This window comes from Pieris rapae, chromosome 6 (assembly GCF_905147795.1).
Source record: "Pieris rapae chromosome 6, ilPieRapa1.1, whole genome shotgun sequence".
Taxonomy (NCBI): domain Eukaryota; kingdom Metazoa; phylum Arthropoda; class Insecta; order Lepidoptera; family Pieridae; genus Pieris; species Pieris rapae.
Window position 1 is genome coordinate 10,516,530 of NC_059514.1, and position 27,180 is coordinate 10,543,709.

General features: G+C 37.2%; 3 protein-coding genes across 3 annotated transcripts; 2 read left to right on the plus strand and 1 right to left on the minus strand.

The window, feature by feature from the left end:
* The first annotated feature begins 9 nt into the window (after positions 1–9).
* On the plus strand, positions 10–3,106 carry LOC110991678 (chymotrypsin-1). Its single transcript, XM_045628660.1, has 5 exons — positions 10–132; positions 954–1,179; positions 1,300–1,536; positions 2,471–2,648; positions 2,921–3,106. Exons 1-5 carry the CDS (start codon positions 81–83, stop codon positions 3,065–3,067), a joined length of 840 nt encoding a protein of 279 aa, XP_045484616.1. The 5' UTR covers positions 10–80; the 3' UTR covers positions 3,068–3,106.
* A 1,703-nt stretch (positions 3,107–4,809) lies between these two features.
* LOC110991679 (serine protease 27) lies at positions 4,810–9,764 on the plus strand. Its single transcript, XM_045628707.1, has 9 exons — positions 4,810–4,944; positions 5,252–5,474; positions 5,913–6,147; positions 6,350–6,523; positions 6,776–6,920; positions 7,582–7,795; positions 8,462–8,708; positions 9,208–9,381; positions 9,574–9,764. Exons 1-9 carry the CDS (start codon positions 4,893–4,895, stop codon positions 9,721–9,723), a joined length of 1,614 nt encoding a protein of 537 aa, XP_045484663.1. The 5' UTR covers positions 4,810–4,892; the 3' UTR covers positions 9,724–9,764.
* A 259-nt stretch (positions 9,765–10,023) lies between these two features.
* On the minus strand, positions 10,024–25,635 carry LOC110991636 (anaphase-promoting complex subunit 1). The gene is made up of 26 exons (XM_045628658.1): positions 25,427–25,635; positions 25,057–25,255; positions 24,468–24,773; positions 22,928–24,237; positions 22,607–22,805; positions 22,105–22,265; positions 21,290–21,991; positions 20,698–20,857; positions 20,198–20,389; positions 19,536–19,686; positions 19,000–19,152; positions 18,166–18,409; positions 17,736–17,898; positions 17,465–17,644; positions 16,911–17,084; positions 15,985–16,203; positions 15,782–15,905; positions 15,304–15,502; positions 15,088–15,216; positions 14,817–14,950; positions 14,163–14,268; positions 13,272–13,414; positions 12,645–13,059; positions 11,675–11,906; positions 10,751–10,929; positions 10,024–10,354 (listed from the first exon to the last, which is right to left on the minus strand). Exons 1-26 carry the CDS (start codon positions 25,448–25,450, stop codon positions 10,334–10,336), a joined length of 6,219 nt encoding a protein of 2,072 aa, XP_045484614.1. The 5' UTR covers positions 25,451–25,635; the 3' UTR covers positions 10,024–10,333.
* Positions 25,636–27,180: the final 1,545 nt, after the last annotated feature.

The window sequence follows — 27,180 nt, forward strand, 5'->3', positions numbered from 1 at the left end:
AATAATCCATGATAATTAAAAAGATTATTATTAATCGTTGTATATAAAGACTGAATGAGTGACATTATCAAAAACACAAAATGGCTTTTAAAGTGGGATTAATTGCCTTAACGCTCCTTGTTGGAAGCTTGGGTAAGTTTTTCCGTTTCGGTACATAAACCTTACATAATATTTTTCTTTTCAACTTTAATTTAGAATAGCGTTAAGATACAGGTTCTTTATAACAATACTAGCTGACCTGGCAAACGTCGTCTTGCCAAACTACTACCTTTAACTCAGCGCCATCTGTTAGAATTGTATCAAATAATAAACAAATGTTAATGTTATCGTAATTTTAGTAAGGATGCCTATTTTTTTTGAAAATGAAATATAGCCTATGTCACTCAGGAATGATGTAGCTTTCCAACAGTGAAAGAATTTTTCAAATCTGCCAAGTAGTTTCGGAGCCTATTCAATTCATACAAACAAACAAAAAATCAAACCTTTCCTCTTTATAATATTAGTATAGATAAAAAGGTTTCGCTCTTGAAAGTACCGAAGCTGCACTGGCGTGTTATGAATCTTCACAGCTTTATGACCTAAACATTGTGAACTTTGCCTATATTGATTACACTTGTTTGTTTTTATACATAAAAGCCTCTATATTTTCAATATACATCTAGTGTCATAATTAATTATTTAGAATATGATAGCGAACCCCAAAATGTTGATATCAATCAGTGTAAAGTTTGACACCGAGAGAAAAGTTTCAAAGAAAATTTTTTTCATCACTTAAGCCAGTTCGGAGATATTTGGAGTTGAATTTTTAAATGCAGTTAAATAAAAACAAATATCATGTAATATAACTTATATTTGATTACATAACAACATTTATCTCAGGTTTTACGGAAACGTAAGTATGAACGTTATGGCCAAAACTGTATAAAGTTTAATATATCTTTAAAACTTTTCAGCAATACCCGCTAAAGAAGATGACATGTCCATCTTCTTTGACCACACAGACCCCGATGCACGTATTGTCGGTGGAACTGTTGCCGGAACTGTCCCATGGATGGCGGTGCTAACCAACGGATTGCTAATTAGAAATCTATGGTGTGGAGCGTCTATCATCACAGACAGACATTTGCTCACAGCCGCCCATTGTATTGATGGAGCATTCAGCTGGGGTAGTTTGAGCAGGTATGTCAAGTTACCTTAGATTTTGCTGATGATAACCAGAGCTTAAGAGATATTATTAAACATTATATAATTCGCATAATACATCATGAAAAAAAAAATCCAATTCCGATTCGTTTTTAGTTCTCTTCGAGCTACAGTCGGCACAAATCGTTGGAACAGTGGAGGAGTGCACTACGATATTGCTAGGAACATCACCCACCCTAACTACGTCTCCAGAACTATCAAGAACGACATTGGGATACTCATCACCAGAAATGCAATACGCTTCACTAATACTATTTCTCCTGTGACGTTGAGCTTTGATGTGGTCGATAGTGGGGTCGCAACTACTGTCAATGGATGGGGAAGAATACGGGTAATCATTTTGTTCTTCGTTTTGTAGCGAGACCTAGAATCAATGCAGTAACATTATGGCGACAAGATATGCCCTGAATTGATCTAACAAAGTACATATTTCCAATCGCTGCATAACATCTATGAGATGAGATATGAGCCAATGAAGCGTTCAGTCGAGCCAAAGGCTATGAGTGCCCTGCCTTTAGCTTGGAGTTCTTCCAGTTGTATTTCCAATGCACTTTCCATTTCATTTACTTACATGAGTATACAAAGTCTTTAAGCTAATAGCAGAATCATACCCGAATTTCAATTCGACTGTCACCTTCAACAACTTATGTTGTAACGCGACAGACTCGTGTTGACGTAACCAATATCACAGTACGACCAAGACGCGTACAGGCATCACACACGCATAGAAGCGCGCGGCTTCCATATAATGCAAAGTCCCACCAAGCTCGGGGCATGCCTTCAACCGGGAAGGCTGGCTTTACTTCGCTCAATTGAGAGCTTCCATCCTGCCCTTCAGGCCTTTGACCACCCCGCGACCTCCCACCTACCGCCAGACGCGTGAAAAAAAAACGCCCATTCAGGCCGAGCTACGCTCGCCAAAACTGACAAATCAAGAATGGGCGTTTTAAAACAGTGAGATTGCAATTAAAAACGAGCTCATGGCATTCGCTAGCTAGACCTCTGGAAGTACGATAGAAGTAGAAGCCCACCGGGTCGTCTACTTGTGGATCGTCAGTAGCTTTTCTTGATCCGTGCCCCGCGTCGTGAAGTTAGGCCTTAGCTAGGTGAACATTAGAGCGATTCCCTGGATCCTCCCTACGGTTCAATGTTAGGTTACTCATATTGTATGTACCTGAGAAGAACAATAGATTAGCACATTTGAGCTGAATTCTCTACACGGGGCGTATACAATGTAATTTTTAATTCAGGCTATAGGCTATATATATGGAGGTGCTATATCTGCTCAGCTTCTGGAACTACAAGCCGCCACTATCGATGGCCTCGTCTGTATGATTGAAGTACCACGAGTCGCTGCCGAGATTAACTTCCCATCGCGTCCACCACCAGTGGAACCCCACATTGAAATCTGTACCCACCACTCTGCCGGTCATGGTACTTGCAACGTAAGTTTATTTTAACTAAGCTGAATATATACTAATACTTTTGAAAAAAATGGTTATTTGTTTATTCTTAGATAGCATAGTTATGTATTGCTAAAATTAGTAGTAGGAACTAGATAATTAATAGTTGTTTCTTGTCAGCATTCAGTGTTTTATTAATTTTGTAGTTTTTAATGTAACAAACTTGTCGTCCGAAAGTATGGATAATGTTTGTATACGCAGCGTATATGAATGATATATTCCTTAATCAAGTTAATCTAGAGTTGTTTTTGCAGGGTGACTCCGGCAGTCCACTTCTAAGGAGCGACACCAGACAACAGATAGGTATCGTGTCCTGGGGAATTCCGTGCGCACACGGTGCTCCAGACATGTTTGTAAGGCTCAGTGCATACAAAGCCTGGCTCGAAGCTTCCATTTTGTAATATAAACCAAAGGAAATAAATAATAATATATAAGGTAAACTTTATTTCAATCCCATTTAAAGCCTTAAGATTTGTAAAAGTAATATTAAATCTGGTAATTTGTTAAACTGAAAGCTTATACAATAATAATTAGTTAGCCAATGTCGTTTAGTTTCAGTAGATAGTATCTCTCTATGTTATGAATAGTACGCAATAAAATGTTTGGTCATAGTGTAAATAAACAAATGATATCTTTATGAATTCGAATTCGACTGAATTTAAGGAGTGTGTGATAAAATACAGTATTCATACTGTCGTTCATTCGTCGTCATTCTACCTTCAGTGTCGTTATATAGACTTCAGTCTATATAACGACACTGAAGGTAGAATGCATTTATGGGGTAATAGAGAGTGTTCTTTAAATGGAGAGGAGAAAAAACAGAATTAGAAAGAGAAAAGTTTAGTTCACACTAGGGTTAGAAGCTATGTATAAAAAAATGTTAAGCAGTCTCTAATCATTTTATAGTATTGAAGTTAAAGTTTTGTTATCATAAATAGTTTTTAAATAAGAATTTTAAATATTATTTCTTTTGTAACAATATAATGAATATATATAATAATTTGCGCCCATATAGCACCTCATATCGGGCTGATTAAATTGTCATATTTAATAAACTGTAATAAATGTATTTTTTATAAATATATTTTGTTTTTTTTGGGGATTCACCGCTGTCCCACTTAATTAAATGCAACACTGTCAATGTAGTGTGACCATGGGACGGTTTCTAAGCCGCTTTAATCCAATTCATCAAGCATATCTTGTGTCTGCGCAGCAGTTTTAGTGTTTAATAACTATGTCGACGAATTGCAACTGGATCAGGTACAGACCGTTTATTTTAATCTTTTTCTCTCCCATTGGGATTTTGCGAACCACATATGGCACCAATCAGATCAGAAGCTAAAGGAATACGAGTTAAAAATTAATTATTGTGGCAAAAGACTACAATGACATAAAAAAGAGATCCAATATTTTCAGTACGCCACAATTTTCAGATCAGTTTACAGATAAATTGAAAAGTCACATTGGAAAAGCTGAATATGGATTTAATTAAAACTAGACAAGTATATGTGACATATAGAAAGAAATTCCAATTTTTCCAAAATTTTAATGGATTTGCAAGACAAAAAATGGAAAACATGGATCTGAAAGTATACGTTATATTATTGAAAAGAAACTTGTTCGTCTTTTCCCAAATTTCTATACCAATAATATTAAAGATTTTTTTAAATTTGCCTATCGCTAGTGTTGAAGCAGACCGCTCCATCTTATGGATGTCAAATATAGGACAACAATGACGAATCATCGTCTTAATCATTTATCAGTTCTTTCTATAAATTGTGTTTTAACGAAAGACTTGCAATGTGATGAGCAATTAAAGGAATTTTGCAGTACAGACATTCTGAAAGGTTGTTGTATAATTAATATAACATACAACACATTAGTCAATTTATTCTACAATAATGTCATACAGTTGTTATTTGTCATATTCTATTTTTATAAACATCGTTATAGGAAACAGATTTTTGAAAAAGCTGCAATGATTTGACTAATTAGGTAGCCCCCTAACTAGTAATAGGGCCCAGGGTCTCACAAATTTACGATCCGCCCTTGCACAAGTGCATAGAAAACGTTATTGACTTTATAATGATTGTATAAATCTATAATAATCAGCACAAGGTCCGATAAAATCAACAATTATCCGATAAAATATTTACTTTTCAGATAATAATTATTTATCTTATTACATATAAAAGGCATTACGCTAAAAAAGTAATTAAAACAAAAATGGCATTAAAACTGGGATTTTTTGTCTTAACGCTCCTGGTTGGAAGCTTGGGTAAGTTCCAAAGTTAACAAACGACATGACCATACCCATACCATACCAAGTGGTCAGCAGAAGGTAGAAGTCCTTTAACCTGTATTGAAAGTTTTAAAAATTTGTAATTGAGGTGTTTTTTATGATAACAAATTGAAATATGTTATAACAAATTAATTTATATCATTGTTGGGGGAAATACTTGTTGAGTTTGTTATTTGGATAATTTTAAATTCAACTTAACCATCCAGAATAGACAGGCATAAATAATTAACAAAATTTCAGAGTGTAATAGCGATTCCATAGTTGAAAAATTTTGCTTTTTCAGCAAAACCCATCGAAGAAGATGACATGTCCATATTCTTCGACCACACAAACTCCGAAGCCCGAATAGTTGGAGGTGCGGAAGCGGGAGTTGTCCCTTGGATGGCTGCCCTCTCCAACGGCGCAATGATCAGGAACTTTGTGTGTGGAGCATCTATTATCACTAACAGACATTTCCTTACAGCAGCCCATTGTATTCGAGCAGTTTATAGTGGGAGTTTGAGCAGGTTCGTAGTTAATTGAGCCATTTAGCATTAGCAATGGAATATTTTTTCAAAAGATTTCCGGGAAATAACCTACATGTACCTTTTGCAATAATCGAATCTAAGTAGTAGTTTCATCTCTAGGAAAGTGAAAAAATCATTTTCAAAGAGGCTGACTGGCAATAAATTAAAGATTTTTGTTTTTTATCACTAATTGTCGTTTCGTGGGATTATTTTATCACCTTTTTTTTGTTGTGTTACTGTAGTCGGTGCAAAGAGATTAATTATAGGGATATAAATGTTTTTTCGTAAAAAAATTAAACATAAACAGAATTACAGATTCTATAACCATATACTTTTTTATATAAAGTCTTTTTCCTTATATACTTTATAGTATTGTATATAAAGAAAAAAGCGAAACGCGTTCCGAATCAGTGACATAACGTGGGACTTTTTGTGCAGAAACCTCCGTGCTACAGTAGGAACTAACCGTTGGATGTATGGCGGAGTCCATTACAATATTGCTAGAAATATCACTCACCAGCACTACGTCCACGCGGATATTAAAAACGATATAGGAATACTGGTCTCATCGAGTACTATTCGTTTCACCAATGCTATCGCTCCAGCCGTACTCAACTACAATAATGTCGGCGCTGGAGTTGCTGTTACTGTCAATGGATGGGGGCACAGAAGGGTAGGTTTAACTTAAAAACCTTGTCTTTGTCTTTTTTTAATATTGCTACCAATGGCTATAGCCACACTACATTGATTTAATGAAATAATTAACGTTTATATTTCACAAAAAAGTTTTGAAGTTCTATAACAATAGTGGTAACTTTATCCTATTAAAAACATTTGTTTTAATAATACATACTTTTTATTATTTAACGATACAGTTTAACGGTGCCGTCTCTGGAACGCTGATAGAACTTCAAACAAGAACTGTCGATGGTGAGCTCTGTAAGAGGGAGGTACCTCGCATCGGCCAACAGTTTAACATTCGAGCGCCCGCCGTCGATCCACGTTTGGAAATCTGCACATTGCATTCTGTTAACCAAGGAACGTGTAATGTAAGATTTAACTTTTACCCACACGTAATTATGTCTTAATGAAGTTAGTCGTATCTAGTATAATTAAGATAGAACTGATTTTTCTCTTGTTGTCATCTATTTTATAGTTATAAAGAAACCCGTTCAAAAGACATTCTCAACGCTTAATTGAATATTTATGACTGATTTATTATAGTATAAGGATGTTAAATTAGGAATATAATACAGTCAACACAATGGTAAAAACAGGATATATAAATTCTTGATTTTCAGGGTGATTCTGGCAGTGCCCTTGTAAGGAGTGACAACAAACAGCAAATCGGTATCGTATCTTGGGGCATTCCCTGTGCTCGCGGCGCTCCAGACATGTTTGTCAGAATCAGCGCATATAGGAGCTGGATCGAACGCGCTATAAGATAAATGATTATTTTTTCAATACAAATTAATGCCAATACTTAGTTGTTATTATGATCCCTTTAAAAGCCAGAAAAAAATATGTATATACATATAATATACCCATATCTCTCATAATAAAATCAAGGAAAAATAGCAAAATTATATCACAATGTTTTATTTGTTATCATATAATTATTTATTGATTTCAACAATCACCTAGATAATAATGTTGATAAGTTATTATGATATAATTCCAAATTATAAATGCAAAAGTGATTACATATTTTAGTTTTCAAAGTGATTCATTGTATAATGGCCTTCGTCGCCATTATTTTTGTTAGTTTAGTATTGGGAAGTTTTGGTAAGTTTTTAAAAGGAAAACAAGTTTACAGAATAATTAACTAAACTGAATAAGATTGACCTCCTCAATAAAATAATTAAAAAAAACAAACAAAACAAAAATGATTTATTCATGTGGGTAACATAATGTACACTTATTAACGTCAAAAAAAGAAATATACTTTAAAATATGCATCTTATTTAACATTTACTGCCAGTTCTCAAATCAAGGGCGTAAAACGGAAGAGAAGAACTGGTAATAAACTCTAATATATTATAACGTGTCAGGTGTAAAACATTAAGATAAGGAATGAAATAAAGATTTGAGTCACAAATAATTTCAGCCTTTCCGTTACAAGATGATCTATCCTCCTACTTCTCTGGCAGAGTAGTGGGAGGTGATAGTGCCGCAGAAGGCAGCGTTCCCTACATGGTTGCTTTAGTTCACGGGCTGATGGTAGCCACATTCCAATGTGGTGGTTCTCTTATTACAAAGAGACATGTTTTGTCAGCAGCACATTGCTTTGACCGACTGTACACGGGAGGAGAGTTGACACCGTAAGCTTCTTAAAAAGTCTGCTAAGTTATGTTGCATCCCAGGTTTAAATTTTTGGTTGTTATCGGATTTAAATACTGTATATTATAACTATATATGTCGTCAGAAGGTGTATTGCACGACTACGTTAAAATAAATAAAGTAGCTAAAAAAGCGTCACCGCCCATAATATTTTGATAATAAGTATCTATCGATCAGTTTAACTATTATTAGTATAGATGTTTGAGTATGACTGTTAACCAAACCTAGTTGATTCTACATAAATACGGTTTACAATTATGTTTTGAACTAAAATTAGTATGTGATAAATTTTTTTTTGACTTCGAATCAAGCTTTACCAAACGCATGAATAAATGTGGTCAGAGTGTATGATGTATGTATGATAGCACTCGATATGGAACTCGGCAGTTTTTGTCGTGCACCACCTCTATACGGAACCAGTTGCCTACTGAAGTATTTCGGAACCATTCGACTTAGGATCCTTCAAGAAAAGAGCGTACCAATTCTTAAAGGTCGCACTTGCAAACTTTATAGTAATTTGAGTGTCCACGGGCGGTGGTATTACTTAACACCAGAGCCTGCTGCCCCTTTGCCTCCTATTACATAAAATAATCGACATTTATTACTTACCTATAAAATTTGTTATAACCATAAAATATTGATTTCAGAACACTCCGTGTTATTGTCGGCACGAATAGGTGGAACGTTGGCGGCGAGGCATACCGCGTGGAACGAAACATTACTCATCCCAAACACATCTATGTTCGGGATCCATTAAATGTGGAATACGATATTGGCTTATTGGTGACCACCGCTGAAGTAGTATTGTCTGATAGAGTGCAATTGGTGCCGGTTAGTCTGGATCATGTTGGGTCGGGCGTGAGAGGCCGAGTAGCTGGATGGGGACGGATTTACGTAAGTCATCCAATGTCTTTTTCAAGTGAATCTTCGGCGCATGAGGGTAAAATTTTGACGGATGAAACGTCACGACGATGTGCAGCGTTTTTGTCGAAGAAAAGAGAGAGAGCGATTGGGAGATCGAGAAAAATATACCTACACTATTGGTTGATGTATTAGTTTACATATTAGAATGATTTAGATGGGAATTCTGTCGCATAACGTCTGGTACCTACAGTAAACGCAGTTTTTATTTATTTATATTATCTTTAGCACAATTACAGCGTGTAAACGTGTATAGATGTAAAGTACATGATCATCTAGTGGGGCGCAGTAATCATTAATTTACAAACTTTTTTCACTACTTCTGTGTAAAAAATTAGGATGTTCGTCTATAGAGCTTAAAATAAGTGAGTCATATGGTTTTTATCATATATATTACGCACATTAAAAACCACGCATGTTTATCATTGGCTGGATTGTTATTTTTGTCTTTATTTGGTACTCTATTTCCCAGCATCAAGGACCATTATCTCCCAGTCTTCAGGAGCTGTATGTAACAACGTTAGAGGATGGGAGATGTGATAAAGAATTACGCCAGGCTTCTGTCGACTCCGGTATGATATTACCAGAGTACGACCCAGCGACTGAGTTTTGTGTCTTCCATTCTATTGAACATGGCGTTTGTAATGTAAGTAATATGTCGTGTTCGTTTTCTAAGTGAAAGTGCCGCAATAGATATTATTATTGTGATGTATTGTTGAATACCTACTGTAAAGGAAATAAATATTCAAGTGGAAATTAAGATTATTTATGAGTAACATAGATTTTAAAACGCAGACATGCCTTTATGAGCTATGCTAAAATAAAAAATAAATTTCAGGGTGACTCTGGCAGTGCTCTGGTACGAGAGGACACGGGTGAACAGTTCGGTATCGTCTCATGGGGATTGCCCTGCGCACGCGGCGCTCCGGACGTATTCGTGCGAATTAGCGGTTTCAAAGACTGGCTTAAGGAGAATTTAGTCTTGTAATATTAATCATTTAAATAGAAATAAATTCCTGCTAATATTTTTTTCACTCATTTTTACTTGCCTATACAGTTAATTGATAATAAAGGAATTTTATTACTACAATTAACTTACACTTCAGTCAGACATCGCTTTTAAACGCAAGGGTAATTATCATACGTTGGGTGTGGCATATGGACCGTTAATACTTATAGAGATGTTGAGTACCCATAACAAAAATAACAAAATTATAGTCCGCTCTGCAGTTTGCCATTGTTTGCTATTGCAATAGTTTCGGAGGGTAGGAAATAAAAATCTTGCTAGGACACTTAATCATATATTTACAATATAGTAGGAAAGAGCTATTATCACTACCGATCTCAAACACAGAAATCATTTATTTCAAAGACTGAATTGTACAATAATATTGTAGTTTGAACGAATCATTCCATATATTGACATATTTACATCACACAACGGTATAGTTCACCCGCGACGGGTATCGATCACCCGATAGACACTTCTTCACCGGGTATCAGCCACCCTCAACAGTTAAATACAGTTAACACCAGTCGTGGACGCAATCCTCCCGACAGCGTGACCGCGTGACGTAGCCACCGGCCAGGGACCGCAATCACCGGACCAGTTCCAGCACCTGAAAGGTTTTCATCACTTTTTAAACCCTCCAGTTAATAGGTAATGTCCCCACCATAATTATATAGCACAGAATTTTGACATCCTTCGTGGTTTGCTGACTTTAGCTAAGAGTAGAATTAGGACACAATACCGATAAGTTCTTTTCTTGGTTCAAATAGTTTAATTCTTTAAAGTGTTACTAACACTGTGACAACACCGCTTTTTATATTTTTTGTATGTATGTAAATTTTGTGGTCCAAATAAGAAAAAGTATATCACTTTACCTATAAACGCTTTTCTACTTAGACGGATTTAAAGTTAACCCTCATTACCTATTGGCAGACATATTTTTGATTTTTAAAGATTTTTAAAGAGTCCAGGTATGTCTATAAGTTTGAATTGAATTTTGTTAGACCTTGCACGCCGCAACGCCACTGAGAGAAGCCTTCTCGCACATGACCAGTCCCAATTCCGAGGTGTCGAACCCGCTCTCGCCCAGAAGGTTGCGCCGCAACTCGTGGTAGACTAGGAACGACGCCAGGATCCGCTTGATATCATCGTGGCAGCCGTTTATGGAGCGACTGCTCGGCATTCCTGGAATATTTCAAATACCATCAAATATAAATAGATAAAACAAAGTAGTGTCAGTCACACCACTTCTAAATCAAGATCGGCTGGACCGATTTTAGTCATGTCTTTTTGGTGGATTCTTCTCCGTTCCGAACAGCAGAATAACTAATAAAATATCGGATTATTTATAGTCTTATATCAATATATATATAGCTATTGTTTTTGTTGTCTATGATAACTGATTCAGTGTGCCCACTGGCAAAGGCCTCCCCCATTTTTACATTCAATTATCGAAGAATAACAATAAATTAATTTTACAAAAACAAATCTGTTGACAAAACTACGCAACGTTTCCATCGAATTCGTGTTCGATTAAAAAATTACGATTTTGAGGTGAAAGAGGAGATGGATAACTAGTTTTTGATCATGATCGAAGACATATTGTGTTACATCACCAAAAAATGTTGAATATCAGAAAGTTCTTTAAGATGCAATATCGCAATATTGGCGTTAGAGAGAAGAGTGTAAAACTGTCAGTCTTCTTTCGCAATGGCAAGCAATAAAATATATCTGTACTTGCAATAAATGTTGTATTTACGTCATTACGATATTATTAGAATTAGTAATTAATAATTAAAAGAATTAAATTATTAGTTAAGATTAATAAATTTTAAATTTGGTTATTTTGGTCTCCGTCCAAACAATTCTAAATAATAAAATTAGATTTTATAGGACATTCCAGTAAAAGTTAAAAACGACAAGAGCCCACCTAAATACTTCCTCAAGAAGGGCAGGATCTTCAGCTCCCACTTGTCGAAGACCAGAGCGATCTTCTGCTTCACGGCCAGCGTGAACTCGGTCGATATCAGCGGCTCGTTTTCGTTGTCGTCGACGTCCATCTCATCCGAGCTCCTTCGGGAGAGGGATTCCACCTGCGCCAGCAGCAGCTTAATCTGCCACATGTGGTAGGAGCTGGGCTCCGTGCGCATCAGCTTTATTATCTGTGGAAACAAAATGTCTGCGGTTAACCGCGGCGCATCCTTTATTTACAAAACAAACTTAGCAGGAATTAAGATTACTGTCCAACTATAATGACGTCACAATGTTGTCAATTTGAAATTTAGCACTGCAGCGAACTCTTTGAATAAAAAACACCAATACGTGTTTAACATTAGTACTATAAATAAGTAGTTTTGATATTAAAGACACGTCAAAATTGACGCTTTTTTTAATACAATATTTTTGATAAAAAAGAAACCTCTTTAGGCGCATGAGAGCAATTTTTTACGGAACGTCACGAACATGTGCAGCATTATGTAGAAGAAAAAGGAGAGACCGATTGAGAGAGAGTGAGAGTGAGAGTGAGAAAGGGAGATGGAGAAAAAATACACGCTATTGGTTGATGTATTCGTTTAGAAGTTACATATTAGAACTTTTCATGGAAATTCTGTCGCATATCGTCTTGTGCAATAAACGCAGATTATTTCATTTATTTATATTATCATTAGCACAGCACATACCGAGTGTAAACAGTGTGAATATAGGTATATTTCCCAATACCGCTTAGTAATACGCAATTAATTTCCAAAAAAATCTGTTCTGACAAGTATACTTTGTACGCACGCACTTTATTTTGAATAGAGATGCCTAAAAAAGATTAACAGTGCCTGGCCGCCCCTTGAACATGTAATTATTTCTCTTCTATTCGCAACCACAGTTAAAAAAAAAAGCAGTGTTACCTTCAAAAAACTCGTCCAAATGGGCAGAGCCCGCAGCACGTCCTTGACCACACACTCGTAGGTGACCACGCTCAGGCTCTGGATGAACTCCTGCTCCTCCTTGCTGTACTTCCGGCACACGCAGGTCCTGTTCATCTCTTTCACACCTCTCTTCTTCTTCAACACGAGGCAGTCCCCGCAAATGTTCGTGCCGACGTCGGCCTCGTCCTGCGCCAAGTAATGGCGGATGAAGCCCCGCACTTGTTCGTCGTTGCTGAAGAGGTCGATGTTGTCCGGCTTCGCTGACCAGATGTTGGTCTGGTCCAGAGTGAGGGTGTGGCCCAACATGGTGGTGAAACCTTCCGGGTCCTTGCTGTAGGGCAAGCAGCCGGCTCGCTGCTTTATATCTATGCACCACGTGTATTCCAGGAACGTTCTGGAAGTAACCATACGTAACGATGGGTCCACTTCCAAATTAATTTCCAGAAGGACAATGCAAAGGAAATTTATGTTTCCGGAATCAAACTCGTAAACGCCCGTTTATAAGTTACATGCTTTAGCCGTATAAACAAAAAATAAAATTGCGACATGTTAAGCATTTGTTCAAGATTAAAATCTTCTGTTTTTCAATATCAGTTAAAGGCTTACTTGAGTTGGTCCCAATTCCGGTCTCTCTCGAAGAGAATTGGCCAATATCTGGTGTCATCGATCTTCACCACCTTCAGCTGGTTCAATTCTGGTATGATGCAAGGAGCTTTGTATTCTCTCAGGTAATTATCCACATCAATCACCTGAAAAAAGAAAATACACAATGAAGTAGATCAAACATCCTTTATCTAGGTATGATGACTTTAAATATTCAAGTGTCTTTGGTTTTTAACTGTTAACATATTATATATTATATAATGGATATTGCCATAGTCTTTTCTTTTAATATTTTTAAATTGTCGTAATTATCATAAGTGCCTTTTTAACTCAAACTCAAAATAATTCATTAAAGTAACCAAGTACACTTATAACTGTCAACAGAAAATTTACATTTACTATAAGTTTGCATTTTTGAGCAGTACATTTTTTTTTAAATGGACAACTTTATAATATTTTTTTTAATTAGCTTTAGTTAGTCTAGTACGGGGAAATTGTAGCCTGCGTTTGTTTCGAGTATTAACATTTTTTTAAACATACATAATATTTTCATAAATATACTGCGATAAGTATACTAATTTCCTTAAATTTATCTCTCAGAGATTGCCTATATTTCTTCTTCTGCAGAATGAAAATACATCAGCAGCATAACCCCATAATAATAAGCCATAAGTCATTAAGCTGTGACAGTAACTAAAATAAATAAGTCTAGCTGTATCGACATGTGATTCCAAGAAATACAGTTGTAATATTAGATTCAATTTCTCATTATTTATGGATGGTCTAGTATCCATAACCCAAGCATTTTTTTTTAAATTTATTGCATTTCATTTTAATTTTTTTATTGCAATTTAACTATTGAATCAATAGTGTCTCCGGAATGGAGGGAATTACCTGTATGAATGCATAGCAAAGACTCCCGGAATCGATGTCTCGGGGCAACACCAGTCTGTTCTCTACGGCCAGGACGTACAGATGTCTGAAGGCTTGCAGATGATATCTGAAACATTTCCATTATTTTGTTAAATTAAACAATTTTTGAACCAAAATTCAAAAAGATTTTTAAGCGCCATCTCTTGGTCATTATAAAATTTATCTTGCGATTGTAAATCTAGACGAGGAATAGATGAATGAATTATTATTAATTTATAAAACAACAAACGAAAATAAGCGTAATTTATGAAAAATATTATATTTTACATAAAAATAAAACCGATATTATGTCCCGAGAAGGAAACATATAGCATTGTAGGCAGTTCTTCCTGGTGAAGACTCTACAACTGTGGAAATGACAACGTCCTAGCTGATAAAGATAAGTATGAAGTTGAGGCGATTCCAGCGCCAACTATTGTATTTAAGAGGAACTATTTCACTAGTTATGTATCGCACTTCATGGCTAATTGAACATTGCTGTATGTTTTGCGGAATCAATAAAAAATTAATATCGTAATTTCATTCATTCATTGGCTACGAGGATATCATTCACCTGTTCATCCAATTTGCAGCATACACATAATAAATGAGAATCTTGAATTGAGCAGAAGTTACCTATTATCTTCAGTGTGAGTAGGAAACTTGGGGAAGAAAGCGATCAACAGAGCGGCCACTGCTTCGGGCGTACTCGCGAGGGTAGCTCTGCCACCGCCGAGGAATAGCAGACCCAGGGTCATGTGAACGGCCATCTGGAATTTTTGATTCCAATTAAAGTGAGAGATTCCGTAGCAGCATTATCAGCAAATGGGAGAGTCAATTCTGTTACTCTAAACAAGTTAAGTAAAAATTCAATTACGTTTTACTTAGGCATTAAATTCTGTTTTACCTGAGCGCCATGCGTGAGTGGGGCGTGGGCCTTGGGACGAGAGGGCGCAGGTCCCCGAGAGGCCGCGGTGCGGGCGCGCAGTCTTCGACACAGACGCAACACTTCGAGATCTCCGCGACCGGCCATTATCTGCAATATTAATATATCTTTATTTTTAAAGTGAAACTTCTTTAGCCGCATGAAAGTAAGTAAAAAGTAAAAAAGAAATAGCCTCACGCAGCCGGCGGCGAGCAGACAGACGCAGCAGCAGGTCTCCAAGGTGGCGGCCCCGGCCAGGTCCGGCAGACGCCTGGGGGGCGAGGCCAGGCGGTTGGCATAGTACAGGACCGTCTCCTTGGCGACTTCGTTCCCGGAGCCTGCGAAGCGCAGCCCGAGGGCGAAGCACGCTCCCGCTACTATGTTGCAGTAAGCTTGGCTGGAAGTTTTTTTTTGTTACAAGGGGAGGAGGTTTTTTTTGTTACAAGATCCACTTTTAATAACATAAGTGGCTCTTAGATTTACCCTTAAATGAGTCTACTTATTTTTTTTAAACCACAACTACCCCAAATATTATATAAACAAGCTTTTCTTTTACACGATCTAAGTCAGTCTACACCCAGCTTCAAACAAAGAGATTCTTTATCTCAGCAACATTTCATCAAATTTCATAATTTAGGGGTTTTTTTTTTAAATAATATAAACTGTCGCCACTCACTTCATAGCCTCGTAGTCAATATTTGCCTCAGTGGGTTTGACGAAGCAGTACGGCCTGATGGTGTCGGGGACCTGATCTTCCACCCAATCCTCCGTGGGGCTGATACTGTCCCACAGCACTAGACCTGAAGGACATATTTTGTGTTATTTTCCATCAATCAACATTCAGGATTAAGTTAAAAAAAAAACCAATTCCAAAGTTACCTCTGGCGATAATCCTCAACATGAGCAGATCAGGTCTGACGAAATCCAGCATGTAGGCGGTCGTGGGGGGCTCCAACCACTCGGCCACGGCGGCGTTGTTCGTCTGCATGTAGATGAGGCCCAGGGCCAGGGTGGCTCCCGGGGAGGTCACGTCCAGGTTCACGGTCGACCCTTCGCGAATGGCGAACGACCCTTGCTTGTATTTCTCTTTTTGGGATCCTGAAATAATAACGTTGTGTAAAAGAAAAAACTTGGCAATAAAAAGAGTGGGGAAGAGTTTATTGCACACAGTTACAGTTTTTCTCTTCCGTTCTACGCCCTTGATTTGAGAACTGGCAGTAAATGTAAAATTAGAAGCATTTAGTTTATCTTAATATATATATTTCTTGTGTGCGTGTGTATGTGACTGAACTCCTCCTAAACGACTGGACCGATTTTGACGAAATTTTTTGTGTGTGTTCAAGGGGATCTGGGAATGGTTTAGATTCACATTTTGTCCGCTGGACAATGTTTTTTTAATTAATTTTTAATTTATTAGTAGTTGTTGATTTTGGAATGTTTTACATTGGATCCGACAGACGGCGCTACCATCGCACTGTCAAATTTTAAATAATATTCGAATTTTAATTTTAGTCTGTCCCGACTGTTAGGGCTGCGATCAAATTAAAAAAAAGTTTTGTTATCATTGTGTTATTGTAGACCATGTGCTGGATCGTTAGATATTGTCATAACATTTGAATAATAATTTTCATCAAAATGGTCCAGAATGTTTTAGCTTATTAAAAAAAGTTTGAAATTTCAAATTAAAGACGTGTAGACAGGACAACGTCTGTCAGGTCCGCTAGTATATATATATATATATATATATATATATATATATATATATATATATAAACCATCCTCTATTTGTATTAAAAAATGATTACCGTTAAACCCTCGCCGGTCCCCTCCCAGCATATAGGTCCTGAGCGCTGGAGCTAGGTCTCCCAATTGTGGACTGTCTCCGGCTTTCAGGCAGACGCAGCCCAAGGCCAGGCCGGCAGCCAAAGCGTAACCCTCGCGCTCAACGCAGTTCTCCATCTCGGGACCTGGAGGTTTGCCTGAAATGGGTTCCTCACGTAAATGTTCTATTATTATTACTGCACTGGGAATCAAACCTAGGAGCAAAATAAATAATAGGGTTTGGCAGATTGGATGATGGAAATAGCATAATGATCAGATTTCTTCAATAAATTCTTTATCGCTATCTCTGATCTGATCTGAGGCAAAATCTAGATGCAACTTTTTTAAAGGGGTATGGGGAAATGGACAGGAGGCTTTTCAGTAGTTAAGTGAGTGCGTTGCCGGCCCTTTGGCCCGCTCTTTTTTGAAGCATCATTAGTTCGGAAATAATTCCAGGGGCAGCAGGTTCCACATATGGTGTGATGGGGTGCGTCGCAGTGAAACCGGTGGAATTTGTATGTCATTCAATGAAACTTACCGATCTCTCGTAGCAACACCTGTGCGTAATGCGCATGCGCAGTCCGCTGATACAGCAACCCCACTCCGAGTAGTGCAGCTACTAAGATGCCGTGCTGGATATCCAGTTCCACGCTACTCGGGGGAAGAAGTGCCTCCACGTGGATACTCAGCATTTTCGTTGCTTGCACGTCCATTGTACCTGATTTTAAAATATTTATTTATTAATATATGTAGTGTACATACATATCATATATCATGAATCATAGATATTTTGAAAGGTCAGGCCTCACCTCTAAACGTAGCAGCGAGCCCCAAAAGCAATCCGATGCTGATCATCTCGTGGCACTTGATGAGGTACTCGTACATGGTCATGTACGGCATATCCTTCAGGTGGCCGTTCAGGCCCAAGGCCAGGAGGAAACCCGCGTGCTCGGTCGACATGTCTTGCGTTCCCTGGAACACGTCTTTATTTAGGGGATTTTTCATATTTAAGAATTTTACGATATGAGTTTTTCTATAGCTGTAATACTTTTTGACATTCGACACCTTTTGTATTCAGTCACCGTGACCATGTACGCTCTAAAGCACGCAAAACATCGGAAAATTTTAAAATTATATAAAATAATTGTATATTTATAATAATACATAGCTTCAATCCGGTAAAAAGTGTTTTCTTTAAATGTGTAAAAGCTATGTTAATAGAGGAGAGAAAACACTCACGCGTTGTTTATTATAAATGACCCAATTGGCATCGATGCTGGATCCCGTCATGGGGACGAGCGCCAGGCCCGCAGCCACGCCGTTGTGAAAGGTCGGCCACAGCAGACAGTGCGGGGATGTGTCGTTGGCGCTTAGGTTTATCGTGTTACAGCGCGGTGGAGGGCCACGACCGGAGACGCATAGTTTTGGCAGCGTCAAGGAGTCCGTGGGCGGACAGGCCAGGGTTCGTAGAGTGACCATCCCCCTAGAGTAGTTATCAACAGATGCTTTTTAATAAATGTTATTGATTTTTTAAGTGAAACTTCTTTAGGTGCAAGAGGGTGAAGTTTTAACCGACGTCACGAAAATGTGCAGTGTTTTTTTTGAAGAAAAGGGAGAGAACGATTGAAAGAGAGTGAGAAAGAATACACAAACAATTCACTTCTGACATGTGTACTTTGTACGCACGCACTTTTTTTAATGTGATACAGACAAGATCAATAATATGTAAAATTAATGTTGAATAAATTTTTTTAAGAATGATTTAGCGACTGTGAAAATCTTTAAATCAAATAAATTAATCTATCTCTTCCCGACCCCATATAACATTCATGATCATAACATTTGTGATGGTAAACCCCGAATTGATTTCCGCTAAATTGGCTCTCCGAGAATTTTTGTTGTTTGACAACTTTCTTTATGTTTAAATAATAAATTGACGGAACTAAAAAAATATTTTGTAATACATGATCATTAGCAAACATAAATAATATTATTTCGCCTTAATGTTACTAAATGCGTCCGTTTTCCAAGCTAGACATTTATACATTGCCAGGGCAGGCAGGCATTACTAACCTCCCAATGGGCAAGGCCATAGTCCTAGTGCCGATGGCATACAAGTACTTTTCCTGCTCCTCAATAAAATCGTGATCCGAGACTTCAGGCCTCTGGGTAAGGTTGATTGTCACCGGTTTGGACGATTGTAGAAGGTTGTATACTTCTGTCATCCTGCAAATATCAACACAATCATCAAATTAGCTCAAATACTCCACAGGTATTGTTCTATAACTAAGAGAGGTGCACGACTCCCAACCCAGAGATCGGGCGTTCGAACCCGTTGCAGCAAACGCATAAATATGTGCGACAAAGGCTAATCAACTAAAAATTAAGCATGCAACCGAAATATCTTTCTGACCACAATGAATGTTGTAACGACATATGCTTTTTTCTTTCTGTATTCTTAAAAAAAAACCTCTCAAAATAATAAAAAATATTCAATAATATTTCTGGTTGGTTTTCATTGGAGTTTTATTACCGAAAGAAATATGTTAAGTGATAATAATTTATACAGAAATATTTAAAAATTATTGACTGAATGTCACGATGCTCACCTACGATCGTCAGGATAGAGCATCTTCAGCAGTTCCGTATTCAAATGCTCCATTCCAGTGATGTCTTCATCAGATTTGCTGCTGACGTCGTCCAAGTAAGTGTCCTTCTGTGTAAACGCCGTGTCTTTCTCCAGCACTTCGAGGGCTAAGGCTGAAATTTATATGGTAATAGACGGATTATGATGGGGATTTTTGTAAGAATTACATTTTAGTTCATTTATTCATTAGTTCAAGGTTATACTTTTTGTTGGCTGTGCCAGAAATGGAAAACACTCATAATGGGTATTCACTTCATTTTCATATGTTTGACAACCATATTGGAACACCCATCGTACCTCCTGACTAAGGAGTGGGAAGATTGACGAAGGAGGTTGAATCAATTTTTATAATTCTGAAGTCCCCAATTCTCCATTCCCCATTCTTTTCACAATAAACATATTCAGTAAATATATTTACTGATTTTAATTTTATGTTCCAAATACGGTCTAAGTTTGATTATCGGGAGAAAAATATGTTAGAATATTTTCGTTTATAACACATTTACTTTAAATAATCTGTATTATAAAATACAATATAATATATAATCGCGTGAATTCTAAAAGTTGGCACATTTTGTGTTTGAGGCAGACTCGACCCAAAAATATATCTGTACCAATACGTACTTTCCAAGTAATCATCCGTGGAGCTGATTTTTTCCTTTATTCCCGCCTGGATAGCCAGGTCTTCCCTCATGGCCAGGCGGTAGGCGGCGGGAGGCCAGTCAGTCGGAGGCTCTGCTTTGCAGCGGTTGAAAATGGTGATCAGTATCAAGGATAACGCTGGAGGCAGCTTATCTAGCTCTCGGGGGGTGAAACCTGAAAATATTTTTACACATAATTAATAACAAATTAATAGAAGGGAACAAACAGCAACTGTTATATCATAAAGTAAGTCTATTTCGAACTCAGTGTTCGGGATTTTTTTATGAATTATTTCTTCAAAACTTTAAAGGGGCATTAGATATTATACTTTTAAAGTAAGCTCAGCTGAGTTTCATCATCGGACGTCAAGGCGAAATTCCAACCGTATCACCTCGACGTCTTATTTCTTTAGGCAGTTTTTGCCGCGCACCACTACTATGTAGAGCCGAAGAAGAAAATATAGTAAATTAAAGTAATTTCACCTCTCTCACACGCGAGCATTACGGCAGCGGCGTGAGGCGAACTGTGCGTCGACGTTGAGCCGGCCCTGGGCGTGCTGGTAGTGAGCCCTGGGGCTTCGCCCCCCGCCACGCACAAGGTTCGAACGCCTGCCCCACGACCGCAACCCGCAGATGACAAGATCTGGTGGTTCATTAAAAACAATTTCAAAAGAGACCGAAGATGAAGAGTCTCTTCATGTTTCTCGCAGTAGTCGTATTTGCTTAGTTGAAAGAAAATGGAATGAAAATGTTTCTCACTCGAGTCCTAGAGAAAACGGCCTACAAAAAAGTCAGCGACAGAACATTTGCTGGAAAATATAATATGCTGGTATTAATGTTAGACATATCTAACTTTAATATCATATAAAAAAGTTCTTATGTCTATTCGCGATCAACTCAAAAACTACTGCACTGATTTGAGTGAATTGTTTGCGGTTTTCACCAGTACTCCATTAGAATGATTTATTAAGGTTTGGATTATCTGAACTCTAAGGACCGTCCTTAGAGTTAGGATGATGGTGACAGGGTATAAAAAATTAGCAAGGAGAAAACTAGTCAGTAATAGTAGTCTCACCTCGATGATGTCCTTAGAAGTATCATTAACTTGCGATATGTATGGGAAACAACCTTCGTCCACGTCCTTCAACACCGAGTTCAAGTAGGCGAATATATTCGGCGGATCCACGCAGAAGTAATTCGGCTGAACCAACTTCTTGCGGACATCTTGCGGTATTTGGGACTGACTCTCACCCGCAAACGCGAAATGCGTCGGAAAATCCAACCAATAGTGGTCCACGTACTTATCCAGACATATGTCTTTGGCTATTTGGTATAGGAATTTTGAGACTACCCTCAAATCGTTCTCTAACAACGTATTCAGTTTCAAGTCCTCGTACAGAAGGTGGAACGTGTAGAAAAGATGCACGGTGTACGGAAAGAGAAGAGCGTTCGAGTTGAACTGAATTGACTTTTCTTCTTCTACTTTCTTCTTCGAATCCACCTCCAAGGCTTTGAGGTTCAGAACATTTGTGAGAGTATTGTTCATGTTTTTATGGAATTTGGAATGGATGACGTAATCCCAGTCATCTTGGGATCCGTCGTTTGAGGTTCTTTGCTTTTTGGGCATTATTTCCGGGTCTTCGTCTAAGCTCTTGTGTTTATCGATATCGTAACCGATGAGCGACAGGATTAAGTTCGAGAACATCTCCCATTCCTGTTCGGGTGTTAAATCTTGTGTGCCTGGGGCGTTCCGAACGCCATACCACTTTATTAAAACCTAAAACATACATGTATTATGTAAAAATATGATAATGACCTGATCATTAATGAATAAATGTCTAACAATATTTTCATACTTGTATTGATATGCCACGCATACATGAAGCTTACCTGCATAGTGATGTCCTTGGGAAGAGCAGAAGCCAGTGCACTGCAGGTCCTCTGCAGCAACGGCGCCTGCGAATGCGGGGGCAAAGCTATTCGGTACAGCTGACCGGATTCAAAGCGAACGCTCAATCGGTCGCCCGCTGCGTCACAAACGCCGCGAATACCTAAGCAAATGTACGATCTATATTATTTTTCATCTTGTAGCTTTATAGGGTTTTTGTTACTGGAAATCTTAATTAAGCAGTCAGTTAAGTCCATCCTGGAAAATTATTATTATTCTTAATCTTGTTTAATGTTTCTCTTAGTGTACGAACCAGGGATGTACCTTTTTTTTATAGCCAAACGCAGGCTGATGTTAGTCTTAGGAGAGTATAAATAAAATTCTCATTATTTAAAGATGATGACCGAGGATAATGTTTAATTATCTTTCGTTTACGTCGGTACTGCATTTAAATATAACTTTTTAATGTAAAACGCACATTATTCTTACAAAAATGAGAATCACCTAAAGTTTCCTTATTGTGCTCCAATCTAGAAACTGAAGAATGAGGTACGGGAGACAGCAGATGCAGGGCAGAGTCATCGAAGGTTGTATCACATCGCGTTGGTAAAAGGCTGCTGCGACGAGGAAATGGAGACTGGAAGGTGGACCTCTTGGTGTAAGGGGAGTCAATCAGACGTGCCAGAACACCACCTACGTGGACCTGAAAATTAACATTTGATTCTCTTCACTTGACCACTATCAAATATAATAAAAATAATAATGGATTTATTCCGAATTGAATATAATTAAAATCAAAGAAGAAAAGCCTACAACTTCACATACCTTTCCGACCAAATCATTGCCAGATTGCAACACAATATTCCCTGTTTCGTCGACCAATGCTATCATCTTCAGATGGTCCAGCACCACGGCATCCTTAGCTACCACAGAGGACATCCACCCCACAATAATATTGGTTTTACTTGTTTGTCCGTGTGAGTGCGACCTTTTTAATCTCATAATCTGTAGTTTACTGAGCCCGTCCACTTTCACCATATAACATAAGTACTCGTGGCCTACTAAATCTGTATGCAGAAATGCTTTGACATCGTTGGGCTGTTCTATAGGATCTCGTCGTAAAGATTGGTTATCTGTGTAGATGTGCTCGATACAGACATCTGGATACAGAGGCAGCGAAGGCGGATTCTGAATCATAGTATTGGCCATGGAAGGAGAGCTGGCTTGACCGATCGAAGCATGAGGTGACATTCCCTGCTGGTGAAATATATTAGCCATAGAACTATTCTGTCTCGATACGGGTGTTGCCTGTTTCTTTGAGTGTAAGGGACTTCCCCAACTCTTCATACTATGTGTTGGACTTCGAAAGTCACATGACTGGTTGAATGAGGTGGAATTCATATTTGAACACATAGATAAACATTCATCTCGAATTGCTTTTCGGATCTTCCACAGTGAGTGAGTTCCTAATTTCCAATCATAAAGTAGTATTATGCTCGGATTTGATGCAACAAAGATAATTTGTAAATCCCCATCATTGTAGTACTGCAAGCCTTGTGAGGGTGACTTCATTAATATTGGTGTCACTTCGTCTAATGGATGACTTAATGAAAAGCATGTGGGCAGTGGACACTCATGGTCATAACCAGATATTGATTCGGCTCTCAATTTTGCACTCAAATGTTGAAGGGATATTTTTGACTTGGAAAAAGTACTGTAATGAGACTCATTGTGCTTTAAGAGGGATATTGGAAAAATAGAATTGTTAAGGAGTGGTGTTGCATCTTTTTCTAAAAGGACTCCATATTTCATTGGCCAAACTTTTTTAACTTGAAATGGAAGACTGGTAACATATTCTCTCCCATCTACTGCAAAAACCCTCATACATTTGTTATCTATTAAAAGTATTGAAGGCATGGTTTCCGATTGTAGGTGTTCTGTGCTATCCTCAATTTTAATGTTTTTTTTTGAGTCACCAATTTGTGAGTTGAGTGCATCTATAAGCATTGTATTTTTAATATCTACGTGGAAATCAGCAAAGGCTGCATGTTTAATAGGGTTCTCTATTGTGTAGCAAGCTATTGTTTCGCGTTGTTCGGGTGCTGTAACTTTTGAACCAGGTGAGGAAATTAAACCTAAAACAATATTAATTGCAACTGAATACTTATTGGACACCTTAGAGAAAAATTGTTAATAACTAATTTCATATGAATTTGTAATGAAAACATTTATAAAACACAGAAAATAGATGAGGTAGCTATTTAGATGAAGCTTCTTCACTTCACACACACACATATTATTATTATAACTAATACATAATACCTAATAGATTCTAGTAGCGTTACTATGTAAATATAAAACATACCTTTAGACCATATTGCTGTACATCCTTTGACATAAAGCTCTTCTTCATAATAAGAGTCAGTTTTTGGATTCAAGCCTTTATTTTGTTTATTCTGTGCACAGTTCAAATTGAACTTTTTACACATGTTGCTGGAGCTATTGGCACTGCCACCCTTAGATGTACCAGAAAGATCATCTTTTTTTAATCCACTCATAAGTTCTGACTTAATTGATATGTTAAAATCATGTTTTAGGCGACTTGGTGGACGAAATGACTCATTCTCCAACTTGCTATCCTTTGAAAACTTTGATTCATCGTCATCAACTTCTGAAATAATAATTTGAAAACAAAGTAGAAGCTTCCTAATCAGCAAAGTCATCCATAACATTCAGATAAAACATTTTAGGAAACCAAAGATCACCTTAGGAACTTAGGGTCTCAAATGATGTAATCCTGTACCCTAAGTAGGTACACAGATAGTAAAATTTAAATCACATAGTATCAGTCTATTCATACAAAGGCTGGTTTTTATATCTTAAAATAATTACATACATGTTTCTCTTAATAATATAGCTTCTTTTTCATTTTTATGATAATACAAATGTCTTACCGGTAGCCTTATAATATACTTTTCTGATAGTCCACCATTCATTGTCTTCATCTTTCGTTTCCAAGATACTATCATCCTTTATTCCAAAGTTGGTTAGCTTATACAATAGGGAGTTTTCAGAGGCAGATACATTGTGCCCATTATTGTATATTTTCCCAGGATGGTTTGCAAGTACTGTACGTCCGTGCGGCACAAACTCCTAGTTACCGAAAATTTAACATTTTGTTATTTTAACTGCACTTAAATCTGAATTTAGTTGCGGCTGAATCAATGTTACTGTTCAGGTCACCAGAAATATCGAATATGAGATTTTTACATAATTAACTGTAATTAAAGTTTAAGATTTTATAGTTTTAAAATAAATATTTACCAACGGTTCAGATGCCGCAATCATAATATCTTCATCCAGATTTGTGGCAAACAAATTAATGCACCTTTTTAAACAAAAACTGTCTTATTATAGTAATATTATGGCAGATCTATTTCTTTTATAGCCTTTTCTTTGAAAAGCTGTTAATTTTCGAACATAATATTCTACTAATCAAAACACAACATGGATAAACGACTAGAATTTACATGATGAAGATGAACTTTTTAAATTCTCGTTGACAGCTAGAAATTATATTGTCAGTTGTCAACGAGAATTTAAAAAGTCTTTTGCCTATCTAGTCTTGTCGTCATACTTAAACGATATAATATTTTAGCCCAGTCATATTAGGTAAGAAAAGGGGTCAACCTCGGAATGAAAGATAATAAGCTGCAAATTGGTATGGACCTTTGTTTTGTCATTCTAAATGTTGTCTCAAAAGTCACAATCGTTATCGTGTCCGCGTCTCAAGATATTCAAGGTCAAAGGTCACAAAAATCGGTTTTTCGCGAATATCTGGCTTCCTATCGGTTAAATGAGATTTGCATTTATTATAAAAGTTGTAGGCTATAAAATTCCCTACAACTTTTGTTTAAACTTTTTTTTCATACGACCAACCGTTTTGAAGGTAGAGCGCGAAGTGCACATCGTACAGTCATATACGGCCTAATGCAAGGTCAAGCGTGAGTTATGGTTATCAGTACGTTATAAAGTCAATTATTTACAATAATTATAATTATTAAACAATGCCTATTATTTATGTTCTAACTATTAATTATTTATATTTAATTAAAGTAAGTAACTTGATTATTTATATATAATTATTCATATTTAACTATTTAAGTATAAAATATTATTAATTCTGGATTATATATTTTAGTTTTATTTTAAGTTAAAATGATAGTAAGAGTATATATTTTACACATATTTTTATTTATTATTAAATACGGCATAATATACATTTATCAAAATGTGAGTTCAAATATCAAAAGTATCTTTGTTGATTTTAATTGTAATGAAATTGGAAATGGAAGCTAATTATCTTCTTCTTCTTCGTCTTCTTCTTCTTCTTGTCGCTCAAAAATGTTCGATTCATTGTCATCATCCTCATTATCTGTCATGTTCATCTCCAAACCTTCCAGAATATCGGGATCATATGTATTTTCTTCATCGGGGTTACTTGGATACAGTGAAGTGTTGAGGCAAGCTTGTCCGTTGCACTGGCTGCAAGCTAAAGAACATTGTAGCCCTGATTTTCTGCATCCACAGCGGGAACCACAACCATTTTTGCAATTGCAAAATATTACGTTTAGTAGTTCGGCTGGTGCTGGAGGTAATAACGTTCGTATGGGCTCCAGGATTTCATTTTCAAGCATCCTGCCCCATTCTTGAGGTTCTAAGTCCTTCCCTAACCACGTTTGAATCTGGTAGTAGACACGTTTTATGTGTTGATGAGCTGCTACACTTGTTGGTGGAAGTGTTGACAGTTGTACAGGTTTATGTCTGTACGATGTGCACTTCGCGCTCTACCTTCAAAACGGTTGGTCGTATGAAAAAAAAGTTTAAACAAAAGTTGTAGGGAATTTTATAGCCTACAACTTTTATAATAAATGCAAATCTCATTTAACCGATAGGAAGCCAGATATTCGCGAAAAACCGATTTTTGTGACCTTTGACCTTGAATATCTTGAGACGCGGACACGATAACGATTGTGACTTTTGAGACAACATTTAGAATGACAAAACAAAGGTCCATA

Excerpts from the sequence above, each read along its gene's own strand:
- LOC110991679 (XM_045628707.1), top strand. The coding sequence starts at position 4,893 with ATGGCATTAAAACTGGGATTTTTTGTCTTAACGCTCCTGGTTGGAAGC. Across the intron at positions 4,945-5,251 it reads GCTCCTGGTTGGAAGCTTGG|CAAAACCCATCGAAGAAGAT; the intron begins GTAAGTTCCAAA and ends TTGCTTTTTCAG. Across the intron at positions 8,709-9,207 it reads CTGGATGGGGACGGATTTAC|CATCAAGGACCATTATCTCC; the intron begins GTAAGTCATCCA and ends TCTATTTCCCAG.
- LOC110991678 (XM_045628660.1), top strand. The coding sequence starts at position 81 with ATGGCTTTTAAAGTGGGATTAATTGCCTTAACGCTCCTTGTTGGAAGC. Across the intron at positions 133-953 it reads GCTCCTTGTTGGAAGCTTGG|CAATACCCGCTAAAGAAGAT; the intron begins GTAAGTTTTTCC and ends AAAACTTTTCAG. Across the intron at positions 1,180-1,299 it reads AGCTGGGGTAGTTTGAGCAG|TTCTCTTCGAGCTACAGTCG; the intron begins GTATGTCAAGTT and ends ATTCGTTTTTAG.
- LOC110991636 (XM_045628658.1), bottom strand. The coding sequence starts at position 25,450 with ATGATTGCGGCATCTGAACCGTTG. Across the intron at positions 14,269-14,816 it reads ACTCACACTGAAGATAATAG|ATATCATCTGCAAGCCTTCA; the intron begins GTAACTTCTGCT and ends GAAATGTTTCAG. Across the intron at positions 10,930-11,674 it reads CTTCTTGAGGAAGTATTTAG|GAATGCCGAGCAGTCGCTCC; the intron begins GTGGGCTCTTGT and ends GAAATATTCCAG.